The sequence below is a fragment of the Pyxicephalus adspersus genome, chromosome 3 (assembly GCF_032062135.1).
Source record: "Pyxicephalus adspersus chromosome 3, UCB_Pads_2.0, whole genome shotgun sequence".
Classification (NCBI taxonomy): Eukaryota; Metazoa; Chordata; class Amphibia; order Anura; family Pyxicephalidae; genus Pyxicephalus; species Pyxicephalus adspersus.
Genome location: NC_092860.1, coordinates 33,698,656 through 33,726,175, shown reverse-complemented (window position 1 = coordinate 33,726,175; position 27,520 = coordinate 33,698,656). Strand labels below are relative to the sequence as shown.

The 27,520-nt window shown below is 36.2% G+C and overlaps 1 protein-coding gene across 2 annotated transcripts in view; it reads right to left on the bottom strand.

The window, feature by feature from the left end:
* APBA1 (amyloid beta precursor protein binding family A member 1) overlaps positions 1-27,520 on the bottom strand; it is an 80,363-nt gene that overhangs the window by 14,817 nt on the left and 38,026 nt on the right. The window contains exons 2-6 of one of the 2 annotated variants that reach the window (XM_072404172.1): positions 20,420-21,615; positions 5,571-5,642; positions 3,046-3,085; positions 2,046-2,191; positions 500-532 (exon numbers count right to left, since the gene is read on the bottom strand). In XM_072404172.1, coding sequence (XP_072260273.1) covers positions 500-532; positions 2,046-2,191; positions 3,046-3,085; positions 5,571-5,642; positions 20,420-21,571 — 1,443 coding nt within the window. In that variant the 5' untranslated portion in view covers positions 21,572-21,615. Of the gene's footprint in view, positions 1-499; positions 533-2,045; positions 2,192-3,045; positions 3,086-5,570; positions 5,670-20,419; positions 21,616-27,520 lie in introns of both variants that reach the window. The other variant, XM_072404170.1, reaches the window with a different exon arrangement.

The following is a 27,520-nucleotide window of genomic DNA, read 5'->3' as shown; positions in this document are numbered from 1 at the left end:
TACTGACAGATTTTTTTTCTATACAAAACCACAATAATACAAACACATTAAACACACATAAACATAACTAATAAGTAAAATGCAAAGTAACACCAAATTAAATAGGAAATGATACATGTATTTCTAACATCTTTTTGTCATGCCGGGCTTAAATTTAAGCTCCAGCTTTTTTGTTTGGTTACAGCTATGGTATTTGGCAAATGCAGAACACACAGGCCTGAATATATGTTGTAAATTAGCAAGCCTCTATGATTACCACCATATTCTAATAGTTATCTTTCACCCAACTGCTGTATATATGATATCAGAAGACTGATGAAATGAATAGATGGCCAGTGACAAAAAGAGGAGAAATGGCTATTTAGAGAGAAAAAAACAGCAAACTGTGAAAAATGACTTAACTACTTGGTGGATACAAACAAAAATGAAAAAGAAAAGGGGAAATGCATAAACAAAATATAAACAAGCATAACATTAAACTGATGAGATTGTACTGCACCTTCTTCCTGCTTTTGGCTAATTTCTGGGCCATCTGCTTAGCATGAAATAAACAGAGACAGGAATATGGTTAGCGAATAGATTACAGATGATATTTCTAAATGGGGGTTGGTGTGAAATCAAGGGTGCAAATGACAGAACAAAATTAAAATGTTTTTCTTCCAATTCTGGTCAGTGCTGTGCATCACAATTTACAGTAGCTTACATCATAATAACATAGGAAACAAGGATTTTTTACATTTATTTTTTACAGTCTCAAACAAAAATTGCCCTGCATGAAACATAAAACCAACAGCAATGGAGGTAACTCATATTAAAATATGGACACAGCATTGTACAATAGATGAAGATGTAAGGAATGCAACCCTTTATCCCTACTTTTCAGGGCATTCCAAGAGTAGGGTGATACCCATGATTTGTTTGCAAACTACAATAACTTATAACACCTAATTAAACTTCATTTTTTTATTAAAGCAATGAAAGACTTATTATTGGTTATTATGCAATTATTATTGTCATATGCCTACAAAATGCAATGAATGATAGTCAAAGGATTTTATTTTTCCCCATTCTAGATTACTTGATTATTATTAATCGAATGTGAATAACCCTTCTGAATGAGAGGACTGAGATGAGGCTGATGTTCTAATAGTGTATAACTATTTCTTTTCTTGCAGCACCCAAAAAAAACCAAAACTGGCCACAACCATCTGTCTGTTGTAATAATTATTTATTGCAGATTTTCTAACTCAAGGTCATGGTACATGTGTGAGAATAAATAAAAAAAAAGATTTAGATTTAAAGGGGACCTAAGCTAAAAGTTTTACCTTACTTAAAAGGGTAGACAACCCTTTTACATTCCCTAAAAATTCCCTTCTTTTTGGGGGGAGGGGGTTTAAAATCCTTTCCTTCTGTCTTTATTGCTGCAGCATTCCAGACTGTTCGGAAGCACAAAACATTCCGAGATACATATGTCATACATCCCTGGAGGCTTCTTGCTGCTCCTTTATGCGCAGAAGGAGCCTTTTCGTCAATGGGGGAAAAAAATGTTGATCTCCCGCATGCATAGTGCGAGATATGGTGATGTACGAAGAAGGAAGAAGAAGACTAAAGAAGGTGCTAGCTACTGGTGCTTCCTCTGCAATGGAACGAATGAGGATACCGGGATGACACGGGACCTGATCCAAGCAACCTCTCGACAGATAGACAGATCTACAAGGTGAGTGTTTTTTTTTTTCGAGTTTACTTCTGCTTTAATTGTCTAGCATGGCCGCAGTGGTAGATTGATACACCTTAGCAATAAGGACATTGGGGTGGTGACAAAAGACATTTGCCTCATCAAATCCCCCATTCCTGTGGCAGCTGATTGAGATACAGGGTATATAAATCACATTTTTATCTACTGTCTACTTTTTTTCCAAAAAAAGCTATATCTACTGTTTATTATCAGCCCTTTGCTTTGAATATCAGACCCTTTGCTCATTGTACCTCTAAAGATGCACATTTATATATTTTTATAAATATACACAGGAAATTCAAGTGCTCACCTTAATTCTACTAACAGCTTCTTGTGCTTGCATCATGCGCACATTCTTTGAGGGAGTTTTGTCAGAAAGTAGCTGCGTGGAGCCGAGGTAATTTGCAGCAAAAATAATTCCATCTATCAAGTCTTCAGGATCACAAGGTCCTGGCACTAAGAGAAAATATAAAATGCCAATTTAGAAATTCCCAGTGAAACATGAATAGATGAGCTAATCAATTCTATCTGACCATTTCATCACAAGAAAAAAAGCTCAGATGATTAAACATGTAAAACTAACAACAGCTTCAGAATTGGAATATCAGCTAAACACCCATGGTATCAGAATAAATATATTTTGTAAAAAAGCAATATTTCCAGAAATGAATGCAAACCATTCCAACCTGGAAAGTTGCAATGCGCATCTCTCCATGTGATTACTATAACTTTGTATTGCGCTAGTAGTATGATAATTTTGAGTGCATCTTCATCTTGAGAACAGACAATGGTTTTATAATACTCCCCAATAAACTGTATATAGTATACAGAAGTAAAAATTCTCAAACACTGGTACAGATATTTAGGAGGAACTCAAGATGCACTGTAAAGTTTTTGCAGGAGCCTGAGGGACCTTTCTTTTTATATTACTAATAGAAGTTTGCATTCGTGTACATTGCGACAGCTCTATTTTAATTTAAATACAAACCTTTTAGATTCATTAGCCAACTTAAAATTAGGACAAATAAATCAATAAAAAAGAACCAAGCATAAAATTTCTGATTAGAAGCAACGGAGCGCTTGTGACAGTATATGGCACAATCTTTTCCTCTAGCCTTAAAAAAACCTATCGTGAAGCTGCCCACTTCTGCTTCTGATTATATCGATTGGATCATCATGGAGCAGGGCATATTATATATAAATATATATTATAACTCTGTACAAGTGTAATAATGTCAGCACACAAAATGTTACATAGGGAAAAAAAACAAAAACAAATTACATGGTAAATTAGAACATCTCATTCTTACCTTCTACGTAGGTAGGGAAAGAAGCCAGGCTCTTCCGTGACTGTAATCAAGACAAATAACATTAATTCCAACAGAGGAAAAACACATGTAGGGAAACTGCTTCATGCACATATCACACTCAAAACCGCAAAATGCAGTCAGACAGCCACTAGTAAAGACAAATTAGATTGTTTCAAACAATTAGTTATTGAGGATTTGTTTTTCTTGCAGGCTTCTTTATTAGCATGTTTAGATAATTAAGTAATTCAGGGTTGAATTTGCAGGCTTGGCCTGGATGGCATCGTAATTCTTGCAAACTGCATGCTACCTCTTGATACAGCTTAGAAGACTGTCATCCAGTGTCTGGGATCCAGGGGTTGAAACTGGAATTATGGTAAAATATCTACATCTCCAATGGGTAATTTCATGACCATGGTGCTAGAAGGAAACAAACTAGCTGGCTACGTAGAAGACACAAACACAGAATAACAAAGCCAGTACTCATTATACCTGCACATAAATACTTATTTACCTAATCAAGTAGTGACATGCATTATGGAAAGGGCACAATTCAACAGTTACCAATCCCAGTTCTTTTTTCTCATTCACTTACAATAGAGAAAATAATGAAAAATAACTTATGGCTACACAGCATTTGGTGAACTACCTACCCCTATTTCCTTCTTAGGCAATCTTCAGAGTACTGGAACTACAAGGTTACTCATGTTACTAGGGGTACTCATACAACCCTTTTTTAAACTTTTTTTTATTGTATTCTGTCACTGTTTTGGTAATGTCTGGTTCTACCGCTGTTGTATTATATGTTGTACATTCCCAAATAAAAATATATAGAAAGATAATTTCTGATTGCTTACCGTGAACTATAGCCCTCTACTCGCCCCTTTAAAGAAACCCTAGTATACAGTTAGGTCCATAAATATTTGGACAGAGACAACTTTTTTCTAATTTTGGTTCTGTACATTACCACAATTATTTTAAATGAAACAACTCAGATGCAATTGAACTGCAGATTTTCAGCTTTAATTTAGTGGGTTGAACAAAAAGATTGCATTAAAATATGAGGAACTAAAGCCTTTTTTTTACACAATCACTTTATTTAAAAAAAAAGTTGTCTAACTGTATATTAGCGCTACCCATAATAAAGCATAATGTACACATTCCTAAAATTCGTGGTCATTTTTTGGTGGGAATATACCATTATGTTTCTCCTATTGGTAAACTAGTAAACACCCATTCTTGTTTCTGCCTATACCTACCTATTTATATTGACCTGAGATCCCTTGAAATGTATTTTAAAGTTTAGCCTGTAATTTTGTAGGATCACAATTTTGTATTGTCAGTGCTCTTTTTCCAGCTGTTTGAACTTCAGCCATCTTGGTTGGCCTGGCAATGATAATGTAACTTTATTGTTGGAGCATGCGGAGCACAGTGTACTATGAAAATAATTTTGTAAACAGGCAGGCAAGTATGTTTTATTCTAGAAGGTGACATTGCATGCCCTTTCTGCAATAAAAATCTTGCTCTGCTTTAAGAAAAAGATAAAATAGACCTGCCGACTTAGTTTTTTTTTTTATTAAAGATCTCCAAGGCTGGAGAGGATACACTTTCATCAGTGAAGCTGGTTGATCCAGCAAACCTGAAATGGATTTCTTAAAATTAATTTGCTTTTTGTTAGCAAATGTGTTTATTCCTTGCCCAGATATATTCCAGGTCTGGATCACCCAGCTTCACTCATGAAAGTGTATCCTTCCCAGCCTTGGAGAACTTTATTAAATCTGGCCCAATGTTCTTTACCCTCATAGAATAGTCACATCATGCATTAACAAGCAACAGGGAAAATATTTTATTGGAGCCATCAACATAAATATACTTGTGCATGAAAGAAATCAGTTTATAATATCAAAGTTACTAGAGAGTAACCACATAAATGAAAAAGATAATGGAGTGAGTAGTCAATTTAGACAATAAAACTAATCAATATAAAATAAAGAAAAAAATGTTTATGTTTCATCATCAATCAGACCAAAACGGAGTTTAGATTGTGATGATTATAATCCATTACTATCCTTAAAATGGGAAGTTTTATAGGGAACATCTGGATGTATTACTTGTGCTCATGGGGGAAGCCATAAATTTTCCTTTTACCACACGTTTGTTATAAAAAAACAGTAGTGCATTTTCTAGGTGTTACAAGGTGCATTTGTGGCTAAATCCTATTAGCTGTATATCTGTAGTGTGAGATTATTTCAGGAACTTCTTCCACTAGTCTGCTCACTGTTCTGGAAATAAAACCACACTGGAGGATCCGCAGCACAGGGATCTCCCAGCTATTGCTTTATTTATCTTGTACTTTCTCCACTTCTACTACGGTTTCATTTTATCTCACCAGTCATCAACATTGACATTAGAAAGCAAAGCCAATATCCTCTGCCCACTTATCAGAATTATCTGAAAAACATACCCCAGAGTTATTGTTTAAAAAATGTTGACAAAAGAGATGGATGAACCATATCGGCAATGCTTACCTCCTTGTTTGAGGAGGATTCTGCTGAATCGCATGCATTCTGACGATGTTGCCGGTTTAAAGATTCTGCTCCCTGTGTAGAAGAGTCAGGAGATGGAGACTAAACATAGCAGAGAAAGTAAAAACATTACTAATAAAATCAACGGCATATATATCTACTTTAAGTAAAGGAAGTAAATTTAAAGCTAAGCTTCAGCAAACATTTTAATACATATTTGAAAAAGGATAATATTAGGTTTTGCCAGTCCTCAGATCTAGGAACCTTTGCTAAACAGCACAGCTCAGTACCAAATTTCTCAGTTTGGTAAAAACACATCCCAGGGCTACTGACTGTTCCACATAATAGTACAATGAAGACATGGTGAATTATCATTCTGTTGTCCTTTCATGGAGCATTCTAACTTCTGGTTGCATTTTATTTCAGCTTGCAGTGCAAAGGTATCAATAATTACATATTCCTGAAATAAACCTCACCTAAGATTAGTTTGAAAATTAATTATTAAACATTTATTTGTATTTTTTTGTATCTTTCTGCAGGTTGGTTTTAAAGTTAATCTGTCAGAACTATAAAATTGTTAAACAAACTCCAACAATACAATGCGGTGACCTCATTCAACATTGTTTGAACCTTGAGCTCCTGTAAGTTCTTTGAATCAAACACCAAGTGATATTGCAACTTTGACACCTATATGTGTCACATTTCCAAGAAATAATAAATTGCTGCTTATTGTTTTTATAGTGGGTGCCTCCCCCTAAGTGATATACTGGATGATCAAACAAATGCAAAATGGTCTCTAAACCAAAGCGTTTCACCATTTTACATCCCCAGGGGGTGAGAACCAACAAAGGACAGTTAAAAAAATGACCAAGATTGTTTTGATGGTTGTGGAATTTGATAATTAGGGGAACCAAATAGGGGAGAGAAATTAAGGGAAGGGATTGTGTGATACAAGAAAGTGTTCAACCAAAGTATCAATTTCGGCTGGTAAGAAGGGTAAAGCGTGTAGGCCAACAGAAAAAGTCAAAGTAGCAGTATACATGAAAACTCATATGTATACCTAACAACTACTCAAATAACGTTTGACAATATGTGTGATCTCTGTATGGCTTCGCTTACCCCCTTCCTGGTAGTTCTATTTCTGGATTTTCCCTAATTTTCTAATCACATTTCAATTGGACTTTTTAGGCACCTCTCAATTTAATCACATCTTCCATATAATAAAAAAATCATAATTTATTTGTTAAAACCCAGATACATATCTTTCATCTTTACCATATTATCAGACAATCTTTTTCCGATCTCCATTTTCAACACATCTGGCACAGTCTGCTTTTTGGGGGGTTTTGAGACGGTTTTAAAAATTAAAATGATAACCTCACTTGTTGAAAATAAAATGTCTAGTAGTAAAATATCAATTAATAGTTTGTCGTCCTCTAAGTAACAAAAAAAGATGATCTAGTGTTTTTTTTAGCACTGCAACCATTGATTTCTTAGGATACTTCTCATTTATTATAAAAGAGCTACATTTCTAGAGCTTTCAGGGAATTTTTTGTCCAATTGAACACCAGCTCACCAATTTTGTCTGCAATTTGTGTCATTTTCATTCTATCTTGAATGTGTATACAAGAAAACCTCTTGATATTAAATTTGTAGGAGTTGATAATTGTTCTTTGACAAAAACGAATTTCCGACATTAAACTTTTATGTGCAGCAAATTGGTATGCATGATAACCTAGCAGTAGTATATGGTAAATGAATCATCACATACTTTAGTAGCAACTGACAGAATAAGTTGACAACCAAGCCTACAGCTTTTCACTTTACTGCACATCATAAACAGACTCCCTGTGCAACCAAAAGGAAGAAATCTTCTCAAAACAGAAAAGAGGTGTATACTTTTAATTATATTTTGTGATTTTCAAATATGGTTTAGACAGCATAAAGATGATGGAAAGAAAAAGCACAGTCAATGTGAAAAGTAGAAGAATTTAGCTTTCATATATTAATCTGGGAAAGAGAAATATGTTACAAGTTGAATTTTAACATAATAGCTTTTTTAACCCTTCTAACTTTTGCCTTTACAAACCAGAATAACTAAAGCCATTCAGGACTTTCTCTCAGAAGCTCAGCTCACCCTGTTTTTGACTATCAGTAATGATACAGCTGCCTTTCAGTGTTCTAATCTACAATGTACACAAAGAACAGCAAATGATAAGTATGTTCTCTTTACAAGCTTATTTGCATCAGTGGTGTAGAGCCAGGAGTTTTGGAGGTTGTTCTCTATGTGACCACTATCTGCTATTAGGAATGTGTAGGAAGGACACAAATTCTTGCTAAGCCAAAGTCCATCTCCTGGACTGTAATTGCAGTGCTTATGATACCCCTTTCAGCAGCAGTTTAGAGTTAGGGGTTGCCCTTAGCTTTTCCTTAGCTGACACAAGAGCCCTTTGAACCCTGAACCTTATGCGCTCCCGTTCCCTGTAATAGGTTTGTTACAAACGACTGAGCCTTGCATTCAGTGTGTTACACCCTCCTGACCCATGCACACTGTGCATTTCACACAACTCCTGCATTATGGACGTTTAATTACTGCACGACTAATGTGCTAAAGGCCTGTAAACTTGTACTTGTAGATTAGATGGTATTTGGGAAGCAAAACACATAGTGTTGACAACTTTCAACACAATCTACACATCATCATTGTAACATCTTTACCCGGGGGGTTGGACAACAATTCACACCTATGCAGACTTCCTGGAACCAAGAAGAACCAGCTGAAAAGAGAATCTCCACAAGCATATTTCAACTGTGTATTTGGCTTTCTTTGTGTAGAGCAACGCTTTAAGAAAATATTTGATGCGAACATCTTTACTTGTCATTCCCTATTTTTGTTAGGGGATTTAATTCTCAAAAGTTAAGCTCTCCGCTTATAACAATGTTAGACAACTTAAAAAAAGAACATCCTTACTAACTGCTAAGATAAAAATCATTCACAAATACAACTTATATTTTATATACCTTATAAATACTATAAAACCACAGAAATATTTGCAGTGGGAAGTACAAAAAAGTTACTAATCAGGACATCCCGTAGACATAGCAGGTAATGGCTGCCCCAATTTAACCTGACATCTGTTAAACGGAAATAATCATCTTTAAAGCAAGCTAAATTTTTTTACAGTACATTTTTATCCCTTCGGAAAGAAATATTACCTTTTCCTTAGAATAAGTCCTGTCTCTCTTCTGTTAAGATCTTTCCATTGATCACAATAGCAACTCATTTATAATGATCAAGTCTGTAAAAGCTTTTTTTTGTCCCAGGCATGCCACCGGGGTGAAATAGTTACATGGATGCCACTGGCATATTCTGCTACAAAACTCTGCAATGCAGAGATAGATGCTGCAGAAGATGCTGAATTGAAAAAGTTTTGTTAACTTTGGGAATGAACTGAGCTTTTCCAAGAAGTGTCAAAAGCTATAATTTTATATTTTAAAAAAAAAATAAATAGGCATAATTCCCAGCAGTGAACACATTTTGATGACCTAAAATGATTACTTTACATAAAAAAAGATAACAATAAATATCTGTAATAAACATTGTTAACAAATCTAACTTAGCAACATTTAATGTTAAACTAAATTGAAAAGGTTAAAATTTTCTTTGTTAAAACAAACATCTAAAATTGTTTATTTTTACTGTCATGTAATTATTTAAGTAAAAGACAAAACAGGAAGAAGCCATGTGTAAAGAACTAAGTAAACCCAATGATTCAGTAGCTTGAAGAACTACATTTAGCAGCAAAAAATTGAAGAAATTAATTTTTGTATGACTATCAGTCTCTCACACGGTTGAGGAGGAATTTTGGCCTACAGCTTTTTCAGCTATATTCATGAAGATTTGTTGGTGTGCTTTGGATACCGTATTTTTCGGACCATAAGACGCACTTTTTTCCCCCCAGAAGTGGGGGGAAAAAGTCCCTGCGTCTTATGGTCCAAATGTAGCCTCTGTGCCCGGGCCGTCTCTCCGGTATCCTCCCCAGCCGCTGTCCCGTCCCCCCTGTGTAGCCCCCCCTCCGGCTTTTCTCCTGTCCAGCGCGGCCAGAGTGACTGTGACTCCTGTCACTCTGGTATCTTGCGTCCTCCCACTCTCAGCATGATTGGCTGACAAAGTCATGCTGGGAGCAGGAAAGCACACACATACACAACACACGTACACAACACAAAGTAAACAAATGTTATATTGCAATCCGATTGTCATACATAGTATGACAATCGGATTACAACTGAAAGGAAATACTCACCCAGGTGTCCGCAGCTCTGCTTGCTGCTGGCATCTTGCAGAGAGATGTATAGCACAATGCAGAAATCCTGCATTATGCTATGTATCTCTCCACACATGCCAGCAGCTTCCAGCCTCCGTATCTGTCTCTGTGTGAGCACGCAGGGAAATCCCCCCCTCACATCACTCCGGAGGATGAGTCATCTTCCAGTGATGTGATTGGTGAAGTATGGGGGTGTGTCAGGGAGGGAAATTTAAAGGCAGATTACAATGTAATCTGCTTTTAAATGGTTTTTACAGTACAAAAACACCACACAACATAAAAATAAAAGTACCGTACATTTTGATTTTATTTTTAGATTACATTGTTGTCTATTATTTCATTATTGTTTTAAATTATTATTTATATTTATGTATTATATTATAATTTATGATTTTAATATAATAAATAAATATAAATAATGTTAATAATGGTTCTAAATGCTGCTGTTTACTTTACAGGGTTGATTACATGTGTTTATGACTGTGCTGTTGGTTTTTAATGCACATAAAATATTTTAGGACACTATTTGTTTCAGAATATTTTTTTCTTCATTTCCCTTCTCTAAAAACTGGTGCGTCTTATGGTCCGAAAAATACGGTAATTTATCATTTTGCACGCCCTGATTTCGTCCAAGCTTAAGATGTTGCACAAATGGTCTCACATTTACCTCTAGAATAATTTCATATAAAAAAAAATATGGTCGACTTAATGACCACGTCAATGTCTATTGTCCATTACCTTTTGGTCACTTTAAAGAGGGTGGTGCATATTAAAGAATTGCAATTCCTAAACCATTCCTTCAATTTGGATGTGGATCTCAAATAAAGCTGAGAGTCTGTACTTTATGTATATATTAAATATATAACTGTAGTTTGAATATGTTTCAGTATTCAAGTAAAATAACAAAACTTGTATGAGCATCCATAGATTTATGAACCTAATTATATTTTTATGCCCCGATACATAAAAATGTAAAATTAAAATAGGAATATATATTCTTTTTCTCAGGGCCATATAATCCTCTGCCTGACAGCTATTTAGCAATTTTGTGTAGTTTGTTTAAGAATCTGTTAAATGTATTCAAAAGCATTGACAGATTTTAAACCTCTACAGTAGATGAATTGACTGATTTACTTAAAGCATTATTAATTATGTCCCCAGCCGATGTTTCAGAAAAAAGCAGCAGTAACGTACTGATAATCATCCTTCTGCTCACTCTGCTTTATACCGCTGCCAACATATTCAATGTTTATACAATGTAAGAACAATGATCTCCCAGTGTTGGCCCTCCTTTCACCTGCCTGTGTTCTGGTATATAGGTGATTTATAAGTAACTGATATCACAGAATATCCAGGCACATATTCTTATTTAATTTATTTATTGTACACATGACTGCAATATTAAGTATTTTTCAATGTCAACCTAGTTGTTCAGCTATTCCACATAAAAAATACAGATTTCCTAATCCAATGAACTCATTTTTTTTTTTTTTTTTAATTTAACATGGAACAATTCAAACATTTTCACTTACTGCTCCTTTTAAGTTTTTTTAATAAGTTCTCAAAGATAAATAAAAAGCAATGTTTTCAAGTTCAATGTTGTCTACGTAAAATGTTCAGCAAAATATCTGATAAAGAAAACGCCACGGGATGCTAGGATGAAAGTAAGGAACGGTTACAAGGAAAGGTCTAATTGCTGCACAGGCTCAGGTTTAATACTCCTGCCATTCCCCTGAATGTATTAAAAGTGGATAACTTGAAAAGCCAGGGAAAAGTATTATATCTCTAACTGAATTCTAACTGTGTTTGTTCCAGAACACATTTTTTTTTATCAAAAGATACATTTTTTAAACATTTAATGTCATAACTTTTATTTGAAGAACTCTGAAAACTTAAAAAAACTTAAAGCGTACCTATACTCAAAAAGTTTACTTTACATAAAAGGGTAGAGAACCCATTTAAATAAGGTGAATTTTTTTTTAGGTGCAACACCCTCTAATTTTCGGCTCCCTAGGTGGTTGAGAATGAATGGGAGCGCAAAGCCTCCCGGGATACCTACGTCTGGCATCTCGGGAGGCCAATATCACACATGGGCAGTGAGATCGTCAAATTTTTTCATTTCGTCTTACGTCACCCGATCCTGCGCCTGGGTCAGGTGACAAAGGATGAAGAACCGAAAAAAAAGGTGAAGATGGCGGTGCCCAGAGCACCGGTTCTGGGACGGATGCCGAGATGGTGCGGGACCAGATGCCGGACACCCCCGGAGTGATCAGATTGCCCTGCAGGATTGAAGGTAAGTGTGTTTTTGTTTTGTTTTTTGTATAGTTCCTCTTTAAGATCTATTATAAATGTTCTCACCCATTTGAATGACAAACATTTTAATAAAATACATAGAATATATTACTTTTTATTTCATAGAGGAGAGATAGAACTTTAGTTTGAGATTTCAATTTATTTCCTAAAAACTTACAAAGACACACAATTTCTAACAGAATTACCATGTATTTTTGTGTGTTAAAATTTTGCTATTCTTACACCTGGTATAGCTTACCAGTCTGTGATGGCATAGGCTAAAAGAAACCATTACAGCTCACATTTAAATCGTGAACAAGATTACGCTTCCTAAAAGAGAGGAGATCTGTATTTTACACTTCCCTCATAGGCTCAGAAAATAGGGAATAATGGTCAATAAACCCCCTAATTTTGGGGGGATTTGCCATAGACCTGAGACAAACAACTTGTGTTTAAAGAACTGCTAACATTGTATCTCAACTCACTACACCCCTTTACTTATACAGTACTGTACAAGGGAAATGTTCTCACCTGAAAACACTGAATATTTAGATCTTGAAAAGAAATCCATTTCACATTAAATGTGTGAACAGAAAATACTTGTTTTGTTTTTTTGGAAGAGTGTTTATTCACTACCAATAATAATGATGGAATGAAGGAGAAAATCACACAATTTGTTAATTTAGGTAACTATATATATCTTTACAGACATTTATCACTGTCTCACTGTCTGTACTAGTCTGTCATTTGCAACCCCTATTTAATGTACAACGCTGCCTAATATGTTGGCGCTATATAAATCCTGTTTATTAATATTAATAATAATAATACTACAAATAATAATAATATTACTACAGATGTTTTGTGTCTAAACTGCATTTACAGGCTTGCTTCACATGTTAGATTCAAGTTGCTGGAAATGATCTTACATGATAGTTTCCCATGACAGTAGGATAAACAAGTGCTGTGATCTGCTAAATCCAATCGCTAAATGACGCTGTACATGCTGGATTTTCACCCAAGATAATTACCATTATTTGTCCCAGGCGAAAATTTTCTAATGTATGTACATAGCCCAAGTCAGGAGGATTGGGTCTCTTGAAATACATAGACAGCTGGACCTCTAAATGTTTATACTTTAAAAGACAACAAAAAGTAGTTACAGAATCTTATAAAGCTGACATAAATTGGAAACAAATTATTTATTTATTTATCTAATAAATATATGCACAAGGTTACAGTGGTAGGTAAGGAGCATCATGTTACAATGCTCCCTGCCAATAGCTGGAATACAATAGACAGTGAGTAGTCATTTTTTCAAGGCAATGTGAAGCAAAAACAAATGGACTAGGGTAAGATATCGGAGCCATTCAGAGAAATTTTTAAAGGACATCTGGATCAGACAAGATGTCATGTTTCCTGTGTTCACTGGTTGGTACCCAGCATAAGATGTCCAATGAAGGACAACAGGTCAACTGGTGACAGGGCTATTGTATTTATACTATTAGGCTATGGATTCCTGTATTGCTTGACCAATGTTTATTTAGTGAGACACAAGAAGGCAGGATAAGAGAAAATGTGCCACCTAGGTTTCTAACATTCACATGGTGAGATGCTCAAGAGGTTGAGAAGAACATTTCCCTTTCTCATATGTTTTTCTGCAGGTTGTATAGTTGGGAGGCTTTACAGAGCTTAGGTAGGATAAAGTCTCCATTCCTAAAGTCTGCATTTACCTGTGAGCCAGACCTCAATAATAGTCTGGCTTACCATATGCCTTTGTTAATGCAAGTTTTCTGAAGCATTTGACCTCTTTCTCAACCAAGCCGTGGAAGCTTGCTGTTAGACGATTAAAATTGACAATGCTTGTATTCCTCCGATTCTATATTTCTAATTTCTTTCTGTTTCTGGAGAAACCTCAGGCTGTAACTTCTATGTTTACATTGCTCAAAAAAAATAAAATACTGATGAATATTGCTCAGACAATGCAAGGTCCACATAAGTGTTATCACACATTCTAGGAACAACAGAGTGCATCAAACCAAGTTAAAAAAAGTTAAAGCAATAGAGTTGAAGTTGTCAGCCTAGGAAGGAAATGCAGCACTGAAGCAAGGACTACTTTTTTTATCACATTTTATCAGTTTTTTTTATTCCTAATCAGCTTAGAATGTGAAAAGTCACAAATGCAGGTGGAAAAAACACTCCTACTCCTTTTAAAGCCAAGTCACAAACATGTTTTGCTGGATAGGCCATAGATTTAAAATGCGTACACACCTGCAATTTTTCTCGTTGGAAAGGATCTTTCACGATCCTTTCCAACGAGAAAAGACTGCAAGATGCATGAACGATGCTGTACATACAGCACCGTTCATGCTCTATGGAGAGGGGAGGGGGAGAGCGACGGAGCGGCACCCTGCTGCGCGCTCTCCCCTTCCCTTTCATTAGGATCGGTCGTCGTCCATCGTCCATGGATCCGCCAGGACGGTCGTCGGACGACGACCGACTGTACACACGGCAGATTTTCGCCCGATAATTGGCCGATACCGATTATCGGGCGAGAAAAATTTGCCGTGTGTACGCAGCTTTACTCTTGGTTATCGACACACTTTAGGGTAAATGCAAGCTTTTTAGTAATTTGCATTACATGTGATCCATTGGTTCTCAGTATTCAGAGTACCTGTGCTAACAGACACTAAAAACAAGTCAAAGTTATTAACTATTGGTCACTTACATTGTCATCCCCGTATTCGGCTTGGTAAGTCCAAAAATTTTCCATGGTGAAATGTGATGGTAACAGCTGAATGATAGATCATGAACTGTAACCATGGACATGCAGAAGGCACTGGCTATGTCTCTCTGATGAAGTAACGTGAAGTCCCACAAATGCAGGAAAAAGTAATTGGAGACAGGTTACAAGGCAGTTATTTGAGACCTGCTCAGATACAACCTTTTCATTTTTAATGAAACCTTCTTAGGGATCATTCAAGCAACCTGCATTATAATAAGCTACTTTTAGCTATATAAATCCCTTCTCAACATTCCTTAAAACAAAATATTAAACAAAAACAAAAGTTACCACATTTTCTAACTTAAAGTACTTTCATTTACAACCAAGATTTTATGTATGCAGTTAACGCTGTCTTAAAGAAAAATCTAAAGATTGCATGTTTAACTAGATTGCATGTTTAAGTACAATGTGGCACTGAAAATTAATTAAAAAAAAACAACAAAAAATTTCTCCATGCTAGTTTTGTAGGATGCCTTTGAGAGTGTGATAGGCACACACACCATGCAGACATCTACTGACTTGTTGACCCTGATTTTTTAAAGCTCCCCAAGGCTGCAGAGGATACACTTTCATCAGTGAAGCTGGGTGATCCAGCAAACCTGGAATTTATTTCCCAAAAGTAATTTGATATTTGTTAGCAAATGGATTTAATCCTAAACCAAATCAATTCCAGATTTTCTGGATCACTAAGGTTCACTGATGAAAGTGTATTCTCTCCAGCTTTGAAGAGCTTTAATAAATCATGTCCATTGAAGGAAAGGGTCTCCCATGTCATACTTAAATGTAATATAATTTTATCATAAGACAATGGGCGTCCTTGGCTAAGGTAGAAACTAAACTGAACTACAGGACCTAAAGAAAACAGGAACCTTAAAGAAATAAAGGTTTTGGAAAATTACTTCCCTAAGCCTAATTTTAGAGGGGCAGTTCAGGCCAATAGTATCTACATGTACTTATTGCAAGACAATGGGATGAATTAATAAAGCAACAGCATAGTCTCTTTTTTTTCTTTGTCCGCTCTATCCAAAGTTAAAAAAAGGTGATGAGTTCAATTTATTCACATGTAACACACACCTGTCTTAGCATGTGCTGCCCCAAAAGGAATCCACATACAGCATGTACTATGAACTTTTTTTTACCTTCATTGAAGCCTCTCTGCTCTATGCTATGAAGCTCCTTATTTCCATGAAGAACAAGTGTGGATCTCTGCCCTAAACATTTTCAATGCAGATCAATGCGGTTCAAAAGCACAACATTCCTCTTTCAGGGCCTGGTTTGTTGCTACAACTGAGCCTATAGGCATCTTTTCTATGCAACAAAAGTAAAATCAGCTGAACAACCCAAGGTATGCAATTTTTTCCTCTGCTTATAGGATTCTTAACACTCACTTTTATGTAAGTTCCAGTTATGAAAAGAAAAGCAAATAAACCCATTCTATTAAAGGACATTAAATGACATTGTCACACATTTAATTACCCTGAATCATCCTCCTTTACAAACAGTAAGGCATCTGCTATGTTATCAAAAAATAATTGACTGGATGGTTTCTAGCTCAGTGCCCAAAACTTCTCCTATGCACATTTATTTTGCATAGGTAGCATAGCTCATGTCACATATTTTATATTCCAGAAGATGAGGCAATAAAATAACATTTCAGTGCAGGCTCACTGATGAATCAGCATACAGCCATCTGCCTAATGCAATTAAACTTGCAGTGTTAACTACACAATTCAGAAATGGCTTAGACTGCTGCCCATTCCACAGCAATGGTTTTATGGAGCTTAAACCAAGGGACCCAGCAGCTACGCAGCTCTAAAAAAAAAAAAAAAGGTTTATTTATACTTACCTTTCCAGTTCATTTATTATAAAGTTCATTCTGCACCTGAAACCTGTTCAATAATGTAAGGCATGTTTGTTATCTGCCTTATTCATTATTGATTAGTGCCACAAGTGAATGAGTGGATGCTGCGGCATTACTTTGATATGAGGGAGCTAGCACAGGAATGGTAAGACTTTCTACAGAAGAAGAAAACTGAGAATAAGAAATATTAGTTTTGTGTACTTGTTATCGTAAATGTTGAACTCCGTTGTTAATTCATAAGAGGAGATTAAAGAATAACAATGCACAATTCCTTTAGTTTATACTCAAATATAAACCAGGGTTCCTACTTTTACCTGAAAAACCAGGGAAACTATACTGACTTGAGTATAAACCCATGGTACAATATAAGTACACTACTGATGACCTTATAAAATAGTTATATGAATATTTAAAATATGATTAGAATGTTAAAATCTTTTGTGAATAATTTTTGTGATAAGAAGCTGGCACTGTAATTATACACTTATAAGTGTGAAATTTTTTTTGATACTTGAACATCTCTGTTATATTTCTTGACAGTAACATTGTTTTTCAGCCCATTTTTGGCAGCTATTCCATGGCTAGTTGTTGTCAATCTCTAGTGGTAGAGGTGGTTAGCACAGCGATTGTTGCAATTTTAAGTCTTCAACTTCTTTCTCAGTATTCAGCTAGGTGGTACCAGCTCTGTGACCAGAATAGTAAATGTTATAATTGAGTCCAGCATGCTGGTTACCAGTATGGTAGTAGGTTTTTCCTAGCATGATAAATACTAGCCCCATGTCCAGTGTGGTACCGTATTTTTCGGCGTATAAGACGCTCCGGGATATATAAGACGCACCCAATTTTAAAGGAGGAAAATCTAGAAAAAAAAGATTCTAAAAGATTATTCCCCTTCTGATCACCCTGTGCCAATGTATCCCCTTCTGATCACTCTGTGCCAATTTATCCACTTCTGATCACCCTGTAATCTGATAAATTGGCACAGAGTGATCAGAAGCGGTTGAATTGGCACAGGGCGATCAGAAGGGGATAAATTGGCACAGAGTGATCAGAAGGGGATAAATTCCCCACTCTGTGCCAATTTATCCCCTGCTGATCGCCCTGTGCCAATTCATCCCCTTCTGATCACTCTGTGCCAATTTATCCTCTTCTGATCACCCTGTGCCAATTCAACCCCTTCTGATAAATTGGCACAGAGTGATCAGAAGGGGTTGAATAGGCACAGGGCGATCAGAAGGGGATAAATTGGCACAGAGTGATCAGAAGAGGATAAATTCCCCACTCTGTGCCTATTTATCCCCTGCTGATCATCCCTTCCCACTTACCGGTCCGTTTCTCTCCGCCGGCTTGCTTCCGGGATCGCGGGGGCACGCTTGTCTCTCAGCCTGCTTCCGGGATCGCGTGTGCAGGCTTCTCCTCGCTGGGTCTGCAGAAAGGCGGGGACACGCACTGCAGCCAGGAGGAGAGGAGAGAAGATCGCAGAAGCACGCAGGATCGCGGGATCGCGGTATCGGGTAAGTATGTTACCGGTTTTATTTATTTTTAAAACTTGCATTCGCCGTATAGGACGCACCCACTTTCCCCCCCCAGTTTTGGGGAAGAAAAAGTGCGTCTTATACGCCGAAAAATACGGTAGTTGCTAATCATATGTTTATAGATGGTAACTTACCTGTTGCTTTCTCAGACTCAAAGTGCATTTTTTTAATCATACTGGGTTTTATTATTATTTATTATTGTGCCTAACAGGAATTAATTTAAACCCTGGCTAACACAATTAGTATCCACCTGTGTCACCGCATACACTAATTAAAAGGTTATTGGTCTGACTAAGTGAACTATGACTTCTCTTGTACTTAACTGGTGTAACACAATATTTTAAAGTTCTCAGCACTTTCTAATCTAGTGACATTGGTCACAAAAAGAGAGATTTTACATAGTAAAAATAGAAATAAAAGTTTGACAATATTCATTACCATAATTACTGTGTCTACACGGACTGTTTCCCCAGCGTTTTAACCTGAGGCTTTAAAAGCCCATGTTTGAAATTCAGGTATTTTAAAGCTTGTCTTTAAACCGCTGGAAAACAGCTATGCCCCGTTTTACAGCGATTATGTTTTCAAGCATTTATAAATGCAAAAAAATGCGGTAAACCTCTGGAAAACGTCCCCATTTAAATCAATGAATGCGTTAACCTGCATTTACCCTGCGTCTTAGTTTTTAAAATGTTGCAAGGAGCATTATTATTATTAATAAACAGGATTTATATAGCGCCAACATATTACGCAGCGCTGTACATTAATTATCTATAATGCTCAAAAACAGGCCTCAAGGAATGAGGAATGCCCTCAAGGAAAGCCCTGGTGTAGATTAGCCCATTGGAAGGCATAAGAATTTAGGCTTTTAAAGGTTAATCGCTGGGGATACAGTCTGTGTAGAGCCAGCCTTAGTGATTTATATATAGAATGCATACATTGTTTGATTTCAGCATCAAAGGTTGTAAAGATCACACTAGTCTTCTGAGATTCTTTTGACATTGTTACAACTAACCTCACTTTTGTCCTAAGGGAACATGTTTAATAGACACTAAAGTGCCATAACAAGGGCTAAGTGCTACCCATATGGATATAAAATTTGACGCTAAATCACAGAGAAACTTGGACACTCATGGCTCTTTAAATCTATATTACAGCTGACAGAATTTATTTACCAAGAATATGGGTACGCTGGTACATTTTGCTTTTTGAAGCTGAATGCACAGAATTGCTAAAGTTTAATTCTCAGAGTAATTTGGATAATATGGAGGTAGTTGAGGCAATTTTTTTCATTGGTCACACTACCAGCCATAACAGTCAAAAATGTAGTCTTTGTTTGCCATTTTTTTAAAAAAAAATTAGGAAAAAAAAAAAAAAAAAAAAAAAGATCACACATATTTATGTTGCATACTGTCTATACACTTACATTTATCTTCTCTACCTACCACTAAGTATATAATTGTATTCCATCTCTCTTGTTACACATTTACAATAGTAAAAGTAATGTATTATTATTTTGTGTAAATGTATTGTTTTGTTGCTTATATTTGTAAGTATGAAAGGTAGTTTTCCCCCATTGCTGCTGTTTAAAGTAGAAACCTTCTTCCTAAAGTACTCCAATTTTAAGACTTTTAATATAAATACTTACAGTTATGCCTATACAAAACTGCCAGAAAAAGCATTACTCTTTCCTTTTATATTTTAGAGGGCTAAAAATAAATTAGAAAAAAACATCTGCCAAATAAAATAAAAAAAAAGTTTACCAAAAATGTAACCCACCAATGAGCTAGCATAATCCACTAGGGGGACAAATACAAAATATTTTTTTTCAGGAGGCATCATTACATTTTTCATTCTTACTGGATTTTTAAAGTTTTTAGGGCCGACATTGCAATACAAACTTTATAAACGTGAGAAATACCATGCAGTAAAAAGTGGAAGCAGTCATGTAACCTTTCTTCATAGCTTATATTTTTTATATTATTTACTGAATGACTATATCTTACAGACTTGGCCATTACCGAGTTTACCAGAAGACGACCATTAGTCATACTTACATCTCCACCTAGTGGTCTCTGATCATCACAGTCCTTTGTTGGGCTGATATCCTGCCTCATTACCCAAATAGGTTCTTTTGGCTCATCAGGGGTATATGGAGAACGTATTGTCCTTGTCTTTACTTCCTCTATAGCCTCCTTAATGTCTTTGATAGCAAGAGAGATGGCATCCCGTTTTTCTTTACTGTACCTTTGCACTATTTCTCCAGTATTAGCAGCAGTCTTTGAGGCAGAAGAGAGGTTGCCATTAGTAACATGACCTCCTCCACTAACTTTAGAAGGGTCAGCAAGATCCAAATTTTGTTCAGATTCTGGCATGTCCTCAGCAGCTTTGTCAAGACTTTGGGAACTCATGCTTTGTTTGACCTCTGCTACAATCTGATCAATGTCTTCTTCTTGCTCATAACTGTCCATCCCTGGATATGGAGCAAACTCTGCTTCTTTCTCAGGACTATCAGACTCACCATCTGACCGCTCATCATAATGATGTAGTCGAGCACCTAGAGCTTCTTTCCTATAATTATCAGCCTCTTCCCTTTCCTGCTCATAGAGTCGAAGACCCTCTTGGATGTCCAAATCTGGCGTGTCACCTATCTCCTCATAAACATGCTCTTGCAGTCCATAGTCTGCATAAGGTTCAGCATATTGTTCATCCTCACCCCTGTGAAATAATCGGTGTGTGTAGACATACCCAGAATAAGCTGCATTTATAGCTTCCTCTTGGTCCAAACCATGGAAATGTAGGTGATTGGGTAGAGTTCTGTTACGAAGTGCCTCACCATGTTCAGCCTCTGCATTTTCTGTATATTCCTCAGACTCGGGCCTGTATTGAACAGCATAAGCATTTTCATCCTCATTTTCCTGAGCTCTGTCCAAATCATACCCATCTTCATGGCCTGCTATGACATCCCCTTCAGCTGTATCTGTGTGGTTGTGAAACCCACTTTCCGTACTAGCAGATCTAGCAAGTGTTCCTTCTTCATCCTGCCCAAATGGTCTTTCCTGCTCCTGCCGGGAGTTGGGGGAAGCATATGAATGTTGCTCTTCTTCAGCTTCCGGGAGCTCAAGGTCAGCTTCTACAGACTCATTGATGTCTGCATTTCCAGGCTCATCATTGGCCTCTGCCTCCTGCAATCCCTCTGAGTTGTTCATGGCAGATTGGCTAGTGGTACAAGCTTACCATATCAACATCATGCCTGCAAAAAAAAAAAACATAAAAATGTATTTTAGAGGACTTCTAATGGCATAAAACCGATGAAAAGAAATTTTAGAAACTGCACAAATGTCTCTCAAGTTTGTAAATTGATACACATAAAAGTAAATGCATATGTTATTTTAAAAAACAATATTTAACTCCGATCTAAAGCCACCCCCGACTAAGTATATATATATATATATATATATATATATATATATATATATATATGACGCTCAAATATAAAAATTAGTTGCTTATGAACTGAAAAGCTTGGTATTTGTAATCTATAAAATTCCCAATCTGACAGCTCATTAAGGGCAGCAGAATAATGTCTTTGGCTACTGTCTGCCTGTGCAGAAGCCTGTGTAAATTAGGACAATGGTGCCCTAAACCACCACCACCCCCATACCCACTCAGTTTGTCACCCACAACAACCTTAAATTTTTAAACTCTATGGGAGAAACATGGCCAATCTATTTACATGAATCCTTTTCACAGACATGTCTATAATATCCCTTTGAACCCAAAAATGTAACAGTAGCTAATAATTGCACAGAAACAAACTATCATATCAAATCTTATCCTGAGATCAAAGTTTTCATATGAAACAATAGTCTGAATGTGTCACATGGCTTTTCTTAAAAGATATAGCTTAGCTTTGACACAGTTATAGTTAATTACAATAATATTTAAGCCTACAAAATGGATCATTTAATGTTTTGGAATCATATTCAACCTGATATATATTTCAAAAAGTAGTTCACTAAATATTACTGATATATAATACTGGAGTGCATTCAATGTAACATGAATAGCCTGCAAATTTCAAAAATTAGTTATTACTAATGTGCTGGATTTTTTTCTTTTACCACACAAAAAAATCAAATACTTTTATTCAGAAGGCATCATGTTATCACAACCTAAATGAGTAGTTATAGGAGAAGTATAGAAATTTAGAGCCTTTTAGCAAATCACCTGCAGCTTTCACGCACTTTACAGCCAACCTACATTTTATGTACAGAAAATGTCTGAAAACATAAGAGCAACAACTAAGAGCAACATTTACACATTTTCCCTCCGTCATGTTCCATTTACTCTAGCACAGTTCCATCAATAGACATTGGCCTAATTTTAAGAGAACTTTTCTCAGGTTGGTAAAATGTAAAAGTTACTAGATTGGCTTGGCTATAATGCGGTTTAGGTACAAATAAAATATTGCGTACATGGCTGGAGTGGGAAGTTGGATTATCATTTGTATATGTTATATCTATAAGTGGCAGGAATATATATATATATATATATATATATATATATTTTTTAATAATTGTAGAGTTTGGAACAAAAAAAAAAAAATGAACGGCAAAGCTCTCTAAATACATGAAAGCAAACAACTAAATTTGAAAAACTATTTTTTTGTCCTCAGTATGTAATTTGTTTTGTTTAATGTCTTACAGTAAAAGAACAAAGAAAACATATTCAGTGACATGTAATGCATAGTATAATTTCTGCAATGGAACACTAGATTTATAAGGTTAGATTTAATATCATTTGGCACAAGATTGCCTAGCTCTATTATCAAGGCAGCTCAGTGCTGAAAAATGACAAATTGCTGGATTTGCACTAGCACTGTGATTTACAGTTCCAGAAGGAACCCATGAAGGATTCCCACACCAGCATCAGATAACTGCATACAGGGCCATAAAATATAGATGGCCTTGCTGCTGAAGAAATTCAAAAAAAGTGACTCACAGGGTCCAGAGGTTTTTAAACAATATTTATTTTGTTGAAATGTTCAAAAAAGAAATTGAAAAATAGTAATGAAAAAAAAACCCACACACCAAACAATAGTTTTTTAACTTTATCTTAAATGTCTATGATACCAAACAGTAAATATTTAATATAAGCAATCTTTTTTGTTCCTCCGTGAATGTTCTCCTGAAAACAGCTGCAACAATAAGAAAAACAGACACTAATATACGCACAAGCACAAAATGAAATAAAAGCTATAAATGTACCCATGTATAAGCCTGTGTTCTTTCACATTTAGGTGAATATAGAACCGATGGGATGTGCTACTAAAAATTATAAGATTGCACAACACTATGGGCTCTATTTATAAAACAATGAATCAAACATTCCCTGGTGGGAAACCATTACTGTCATTGACACACATTGACCAGAAAAATTTCCACAAGGGAAGGTCTGATTACCTGTTTTTATAATTAGAGACCTATGTTGAGGCAATGCTTCACAAACACGTTTATATTTTGTGGATATCTAGACAGGTAGATATTTATAGAAACACTTACAGTTTCCACCACACCATAGTATACTAGCATTATAGTATGATGCCATCAATTTAAAAAACCATCACCTATATTAAACTGAATTATAACATGATTATCAAACAATGTACATGTATTTATTGCCAAAATTTTACAAAAGTTCAGTAATCTCCCGCCACAAAATAAAAAAACAAAATTAGCAGTGTGAACTAATAATTGTGCAACACTGTTTACCACAATAACTTCTGAGACAGGTAATATATCAAAAAAAGCTCATAATATTGAACCCAACTGAATAAACACTCCTAATAAATGTCACAGCGGCACAAGGGTTATGCGCTACTGTTACAAGATTTGGTGTTTGCATACGCTGTGATACATGAGCAATCAAAGATTGAACCCTTCACAATTATAGATACAGGTAGTCTATGGGTTACATAGGAGGCAGGGACTATAGGTTTGTTCTTAAGTTCAATTTGTATGTAAGTCGGGACAGGTACATTATTTTATTAAATGCAATTAGGACAGATGTTTGTCTCAACATTGTCTCAAGATATTATTTATTTTTACCTTTCTGTGCATGCACAGTAAATGCTTAAACATTTCCAAATAGAGTACAGCCTTGAACAATGTTGGTAGAACTTTATAGAGTTGGGGAAAAGGATGAAGAGGGTGAAGATGAGCTCTTCTGCACAGCACTGTACAGTACACACTGTCACAGCAGAAAGGCACCACTAGTCAGCATGTCTGGTGTACTGTACTGACGAGAGACAACTTCCTGCTATGTTCATACAGCACAATCAGGCTTCCTTATGAGAATAAATGGGGGCAGAGAGAGGTCGTTCAGCACCTGCCCTCCACACTGTCACCTTCACTGATGTGTGGTGGGCAGGCAGTGAAACGCCCCCCCCCCACCCCATGCAGGCTCTGTACAGTCAGGAGCAGTAGCTGCAGGGTGGGGGCATGGTGGGCAGGCAGCGAACCGCCCCATCAAGCCTCCGTCCTGCACACGAGTAAGCAGGGAATCCCCGTTCGTATCTAGGAATCATTTGTATGTTGGATGTCCTTAACTTGTGGGCTACCTGTAATTATCAATAATTTAAAAAAACGGCGTGTTACGGAACCGACAAAATATTTGAAACTTCATAAATGGATACTCCATATGTGAGCTTGTGTCAAATATGTGCTAATGATATTCCGGAATATATCCTAGATCCATTTCCATAAATGAATAAATAACTGGATGAAATATAACCTCATACTGGTGTAAACTAATGGACTGACACTCTAAATCCCTGAGGAATGCATAAATAGATATAAGCTGAGTTCATGAACTTGATGTGTCGATGTATTGTGACTGCTGATTTATTTGTAGATTTTATTACTGCAGAACCCTTCTTTGTATGATCTATGACAAAGTCACCATTTTTCCTTTTTTCATTACTTAATCCTCATTTTGCTTCCCTGAAACATGTAATCATAACAATGAAACAATCCTAAATAAAGTAGTTATATTTTTCTCCAGAAATTTAAAATATGGGTTTCTCACAACAATTTTTCTTTTGACCTCCATGACTTCAAGCTCCTTAGACCATGAAGCAGCAAAGCAACCCCAAATAATTCTATCACCATGCTTTACAGTTGGTATGAGGTTTTTCTCCTGAGAAGCTATCTCTGGTTTGCCCTAAATAAATCTACTTTCATTCTGGCCAAGCAACCTTTGATTCATTAGTCCATGACACATTTACAAGAAGGCCTGGGCTTCGTTTATATGTTGAATAACAAAGGTTTTTACTTTGCACAACTCATGGATATTTCATTGGTGCAATCCCTGAATGTAAATGAATGCACTTTGATTTCAGCTATTGCAAAAGTTGCCTGAGAATCCAGCAGTGTAAACATTGGGTTTCATTAAAACTTATTTTTACATTTAAACAGTCAGCTCTTGGATTACATTTGCTGGGCTGCCAAATCTTGAACGATTTAACTGTTATCAGAATAGCACTTGGTAATTATTTTCTTTACAGTGGAATGACTGATTTAAAATCACTCACCAGACTAATAGGCATCTACAACCTTATTTTAGAGGGCCTTTGAAGAGCCCTTTTGATCATCTCATGATGGTACGACAACAGGTCAATAGGAAAGCAAACACCAGATCCTTAATATCTGAGATTAAATGAGATATCTGAGATTCCACTGACATACGCTCTATAAAGGCTGGTATTACTGCTTTCTAATTTGTAACATATTATAATTCATGGAATAAAATTCATGGTGAATGTAGAAAAGGATCTACTTTTTCCACCTGACTTATCCTTATTTTCAAAAACTTTGTTATGAGAATGAACAGACCATGTCACCTTCACTGTCACAAGCCATACTACCAGTATATGGTCAAATTATAGTTTAGCTTATTTATTACTTTGGCGCCCCCTAGGTTAAATCAGTGTCTAGTTCTTTTGTGTAAATCTGTCACAATTACCATATATGTGAATTCACGTACAGCAATACGTAAATGTAACCTAATGGATCTGATTTATTAAAACTTACCAAGGCTCGAGGGGATACATTTTCATCAGTGAGGCTGGGTGATCCAGCAAATCTGAAATGGATCTGGTCCAAGATTGAAAATATTTTCTAGCAAATGACTTTGATGAAATCTGTTCCAGGTTTTCTTGATCACCCAGCTTCACTAATGTCTATTAAAGTGTATTCTCTCCAGCCTTGGAGAGCTTTAATACATCAGGCCCGTTATACCAATAGAGTTGAAATTCTTCTTCACATTGTTCGGTCTGTATGGTGTGGACACTTTTATTTCAAGTCTTACATTAGAAAAAAAAAATAATACAAGAATTGAACATTGGTCGTTTACAGGCTATACCTAATATCAATGAATCACCCAGACAAAGCCCAAACCCCAATTCCTTCACCCTGTGTAGGAAAACTGAGGTTGTGGCTAGAACTGATCTGGTACACTATAGACTGGGATTAATAGAAGGATTTCTGCTCACAAGGTATAAGGTTACATTTACTTATCTGCTGTCTACATTTGAACTATAGCCTCCTGTACAACTGGATGAAAAAGAATCTGGATGAAAGGACAAGTACAAAGATAACTATGAAGTTAGCAGCAGCAGGTGGCATACAGAAAAAGCCAACAGCAAATACCTGCTGCTGCAAGACTGGCTGATGAGTGGTTCATAAACAGGGCATTGAAGTTTAGGACAGAAGGAAAGGGCTTTTTCAGTCTCCAAAAAATGCAAGCTTATGCAGTTTGTCACTATTTAGTGTTGCTGCTAACTTTCAAACTGACTTTATACGTTTGCAGTGGGTTTAATATTTTTTATTATTAACACTAAAATAAACATTTTCCTCCTGTGTACACACATCAAATTATTCTCACCAGAGAAGAACAGTCACTTTCATCTCTGTAAAGTACACAATATCGTAAATCTGACAAGTGTAAAGCAATCCCCAAATACAATTTTTTGATCTGTTCCAGTGGATCAATGAATGACCGATCGGGAACAACCACTGGCCATTTCAATAGAGAAGGGCACAGCGGAGTGCTGCTAACTCATCCTCCTCTCTCCATAAAACGGAATGTGTGCCGTA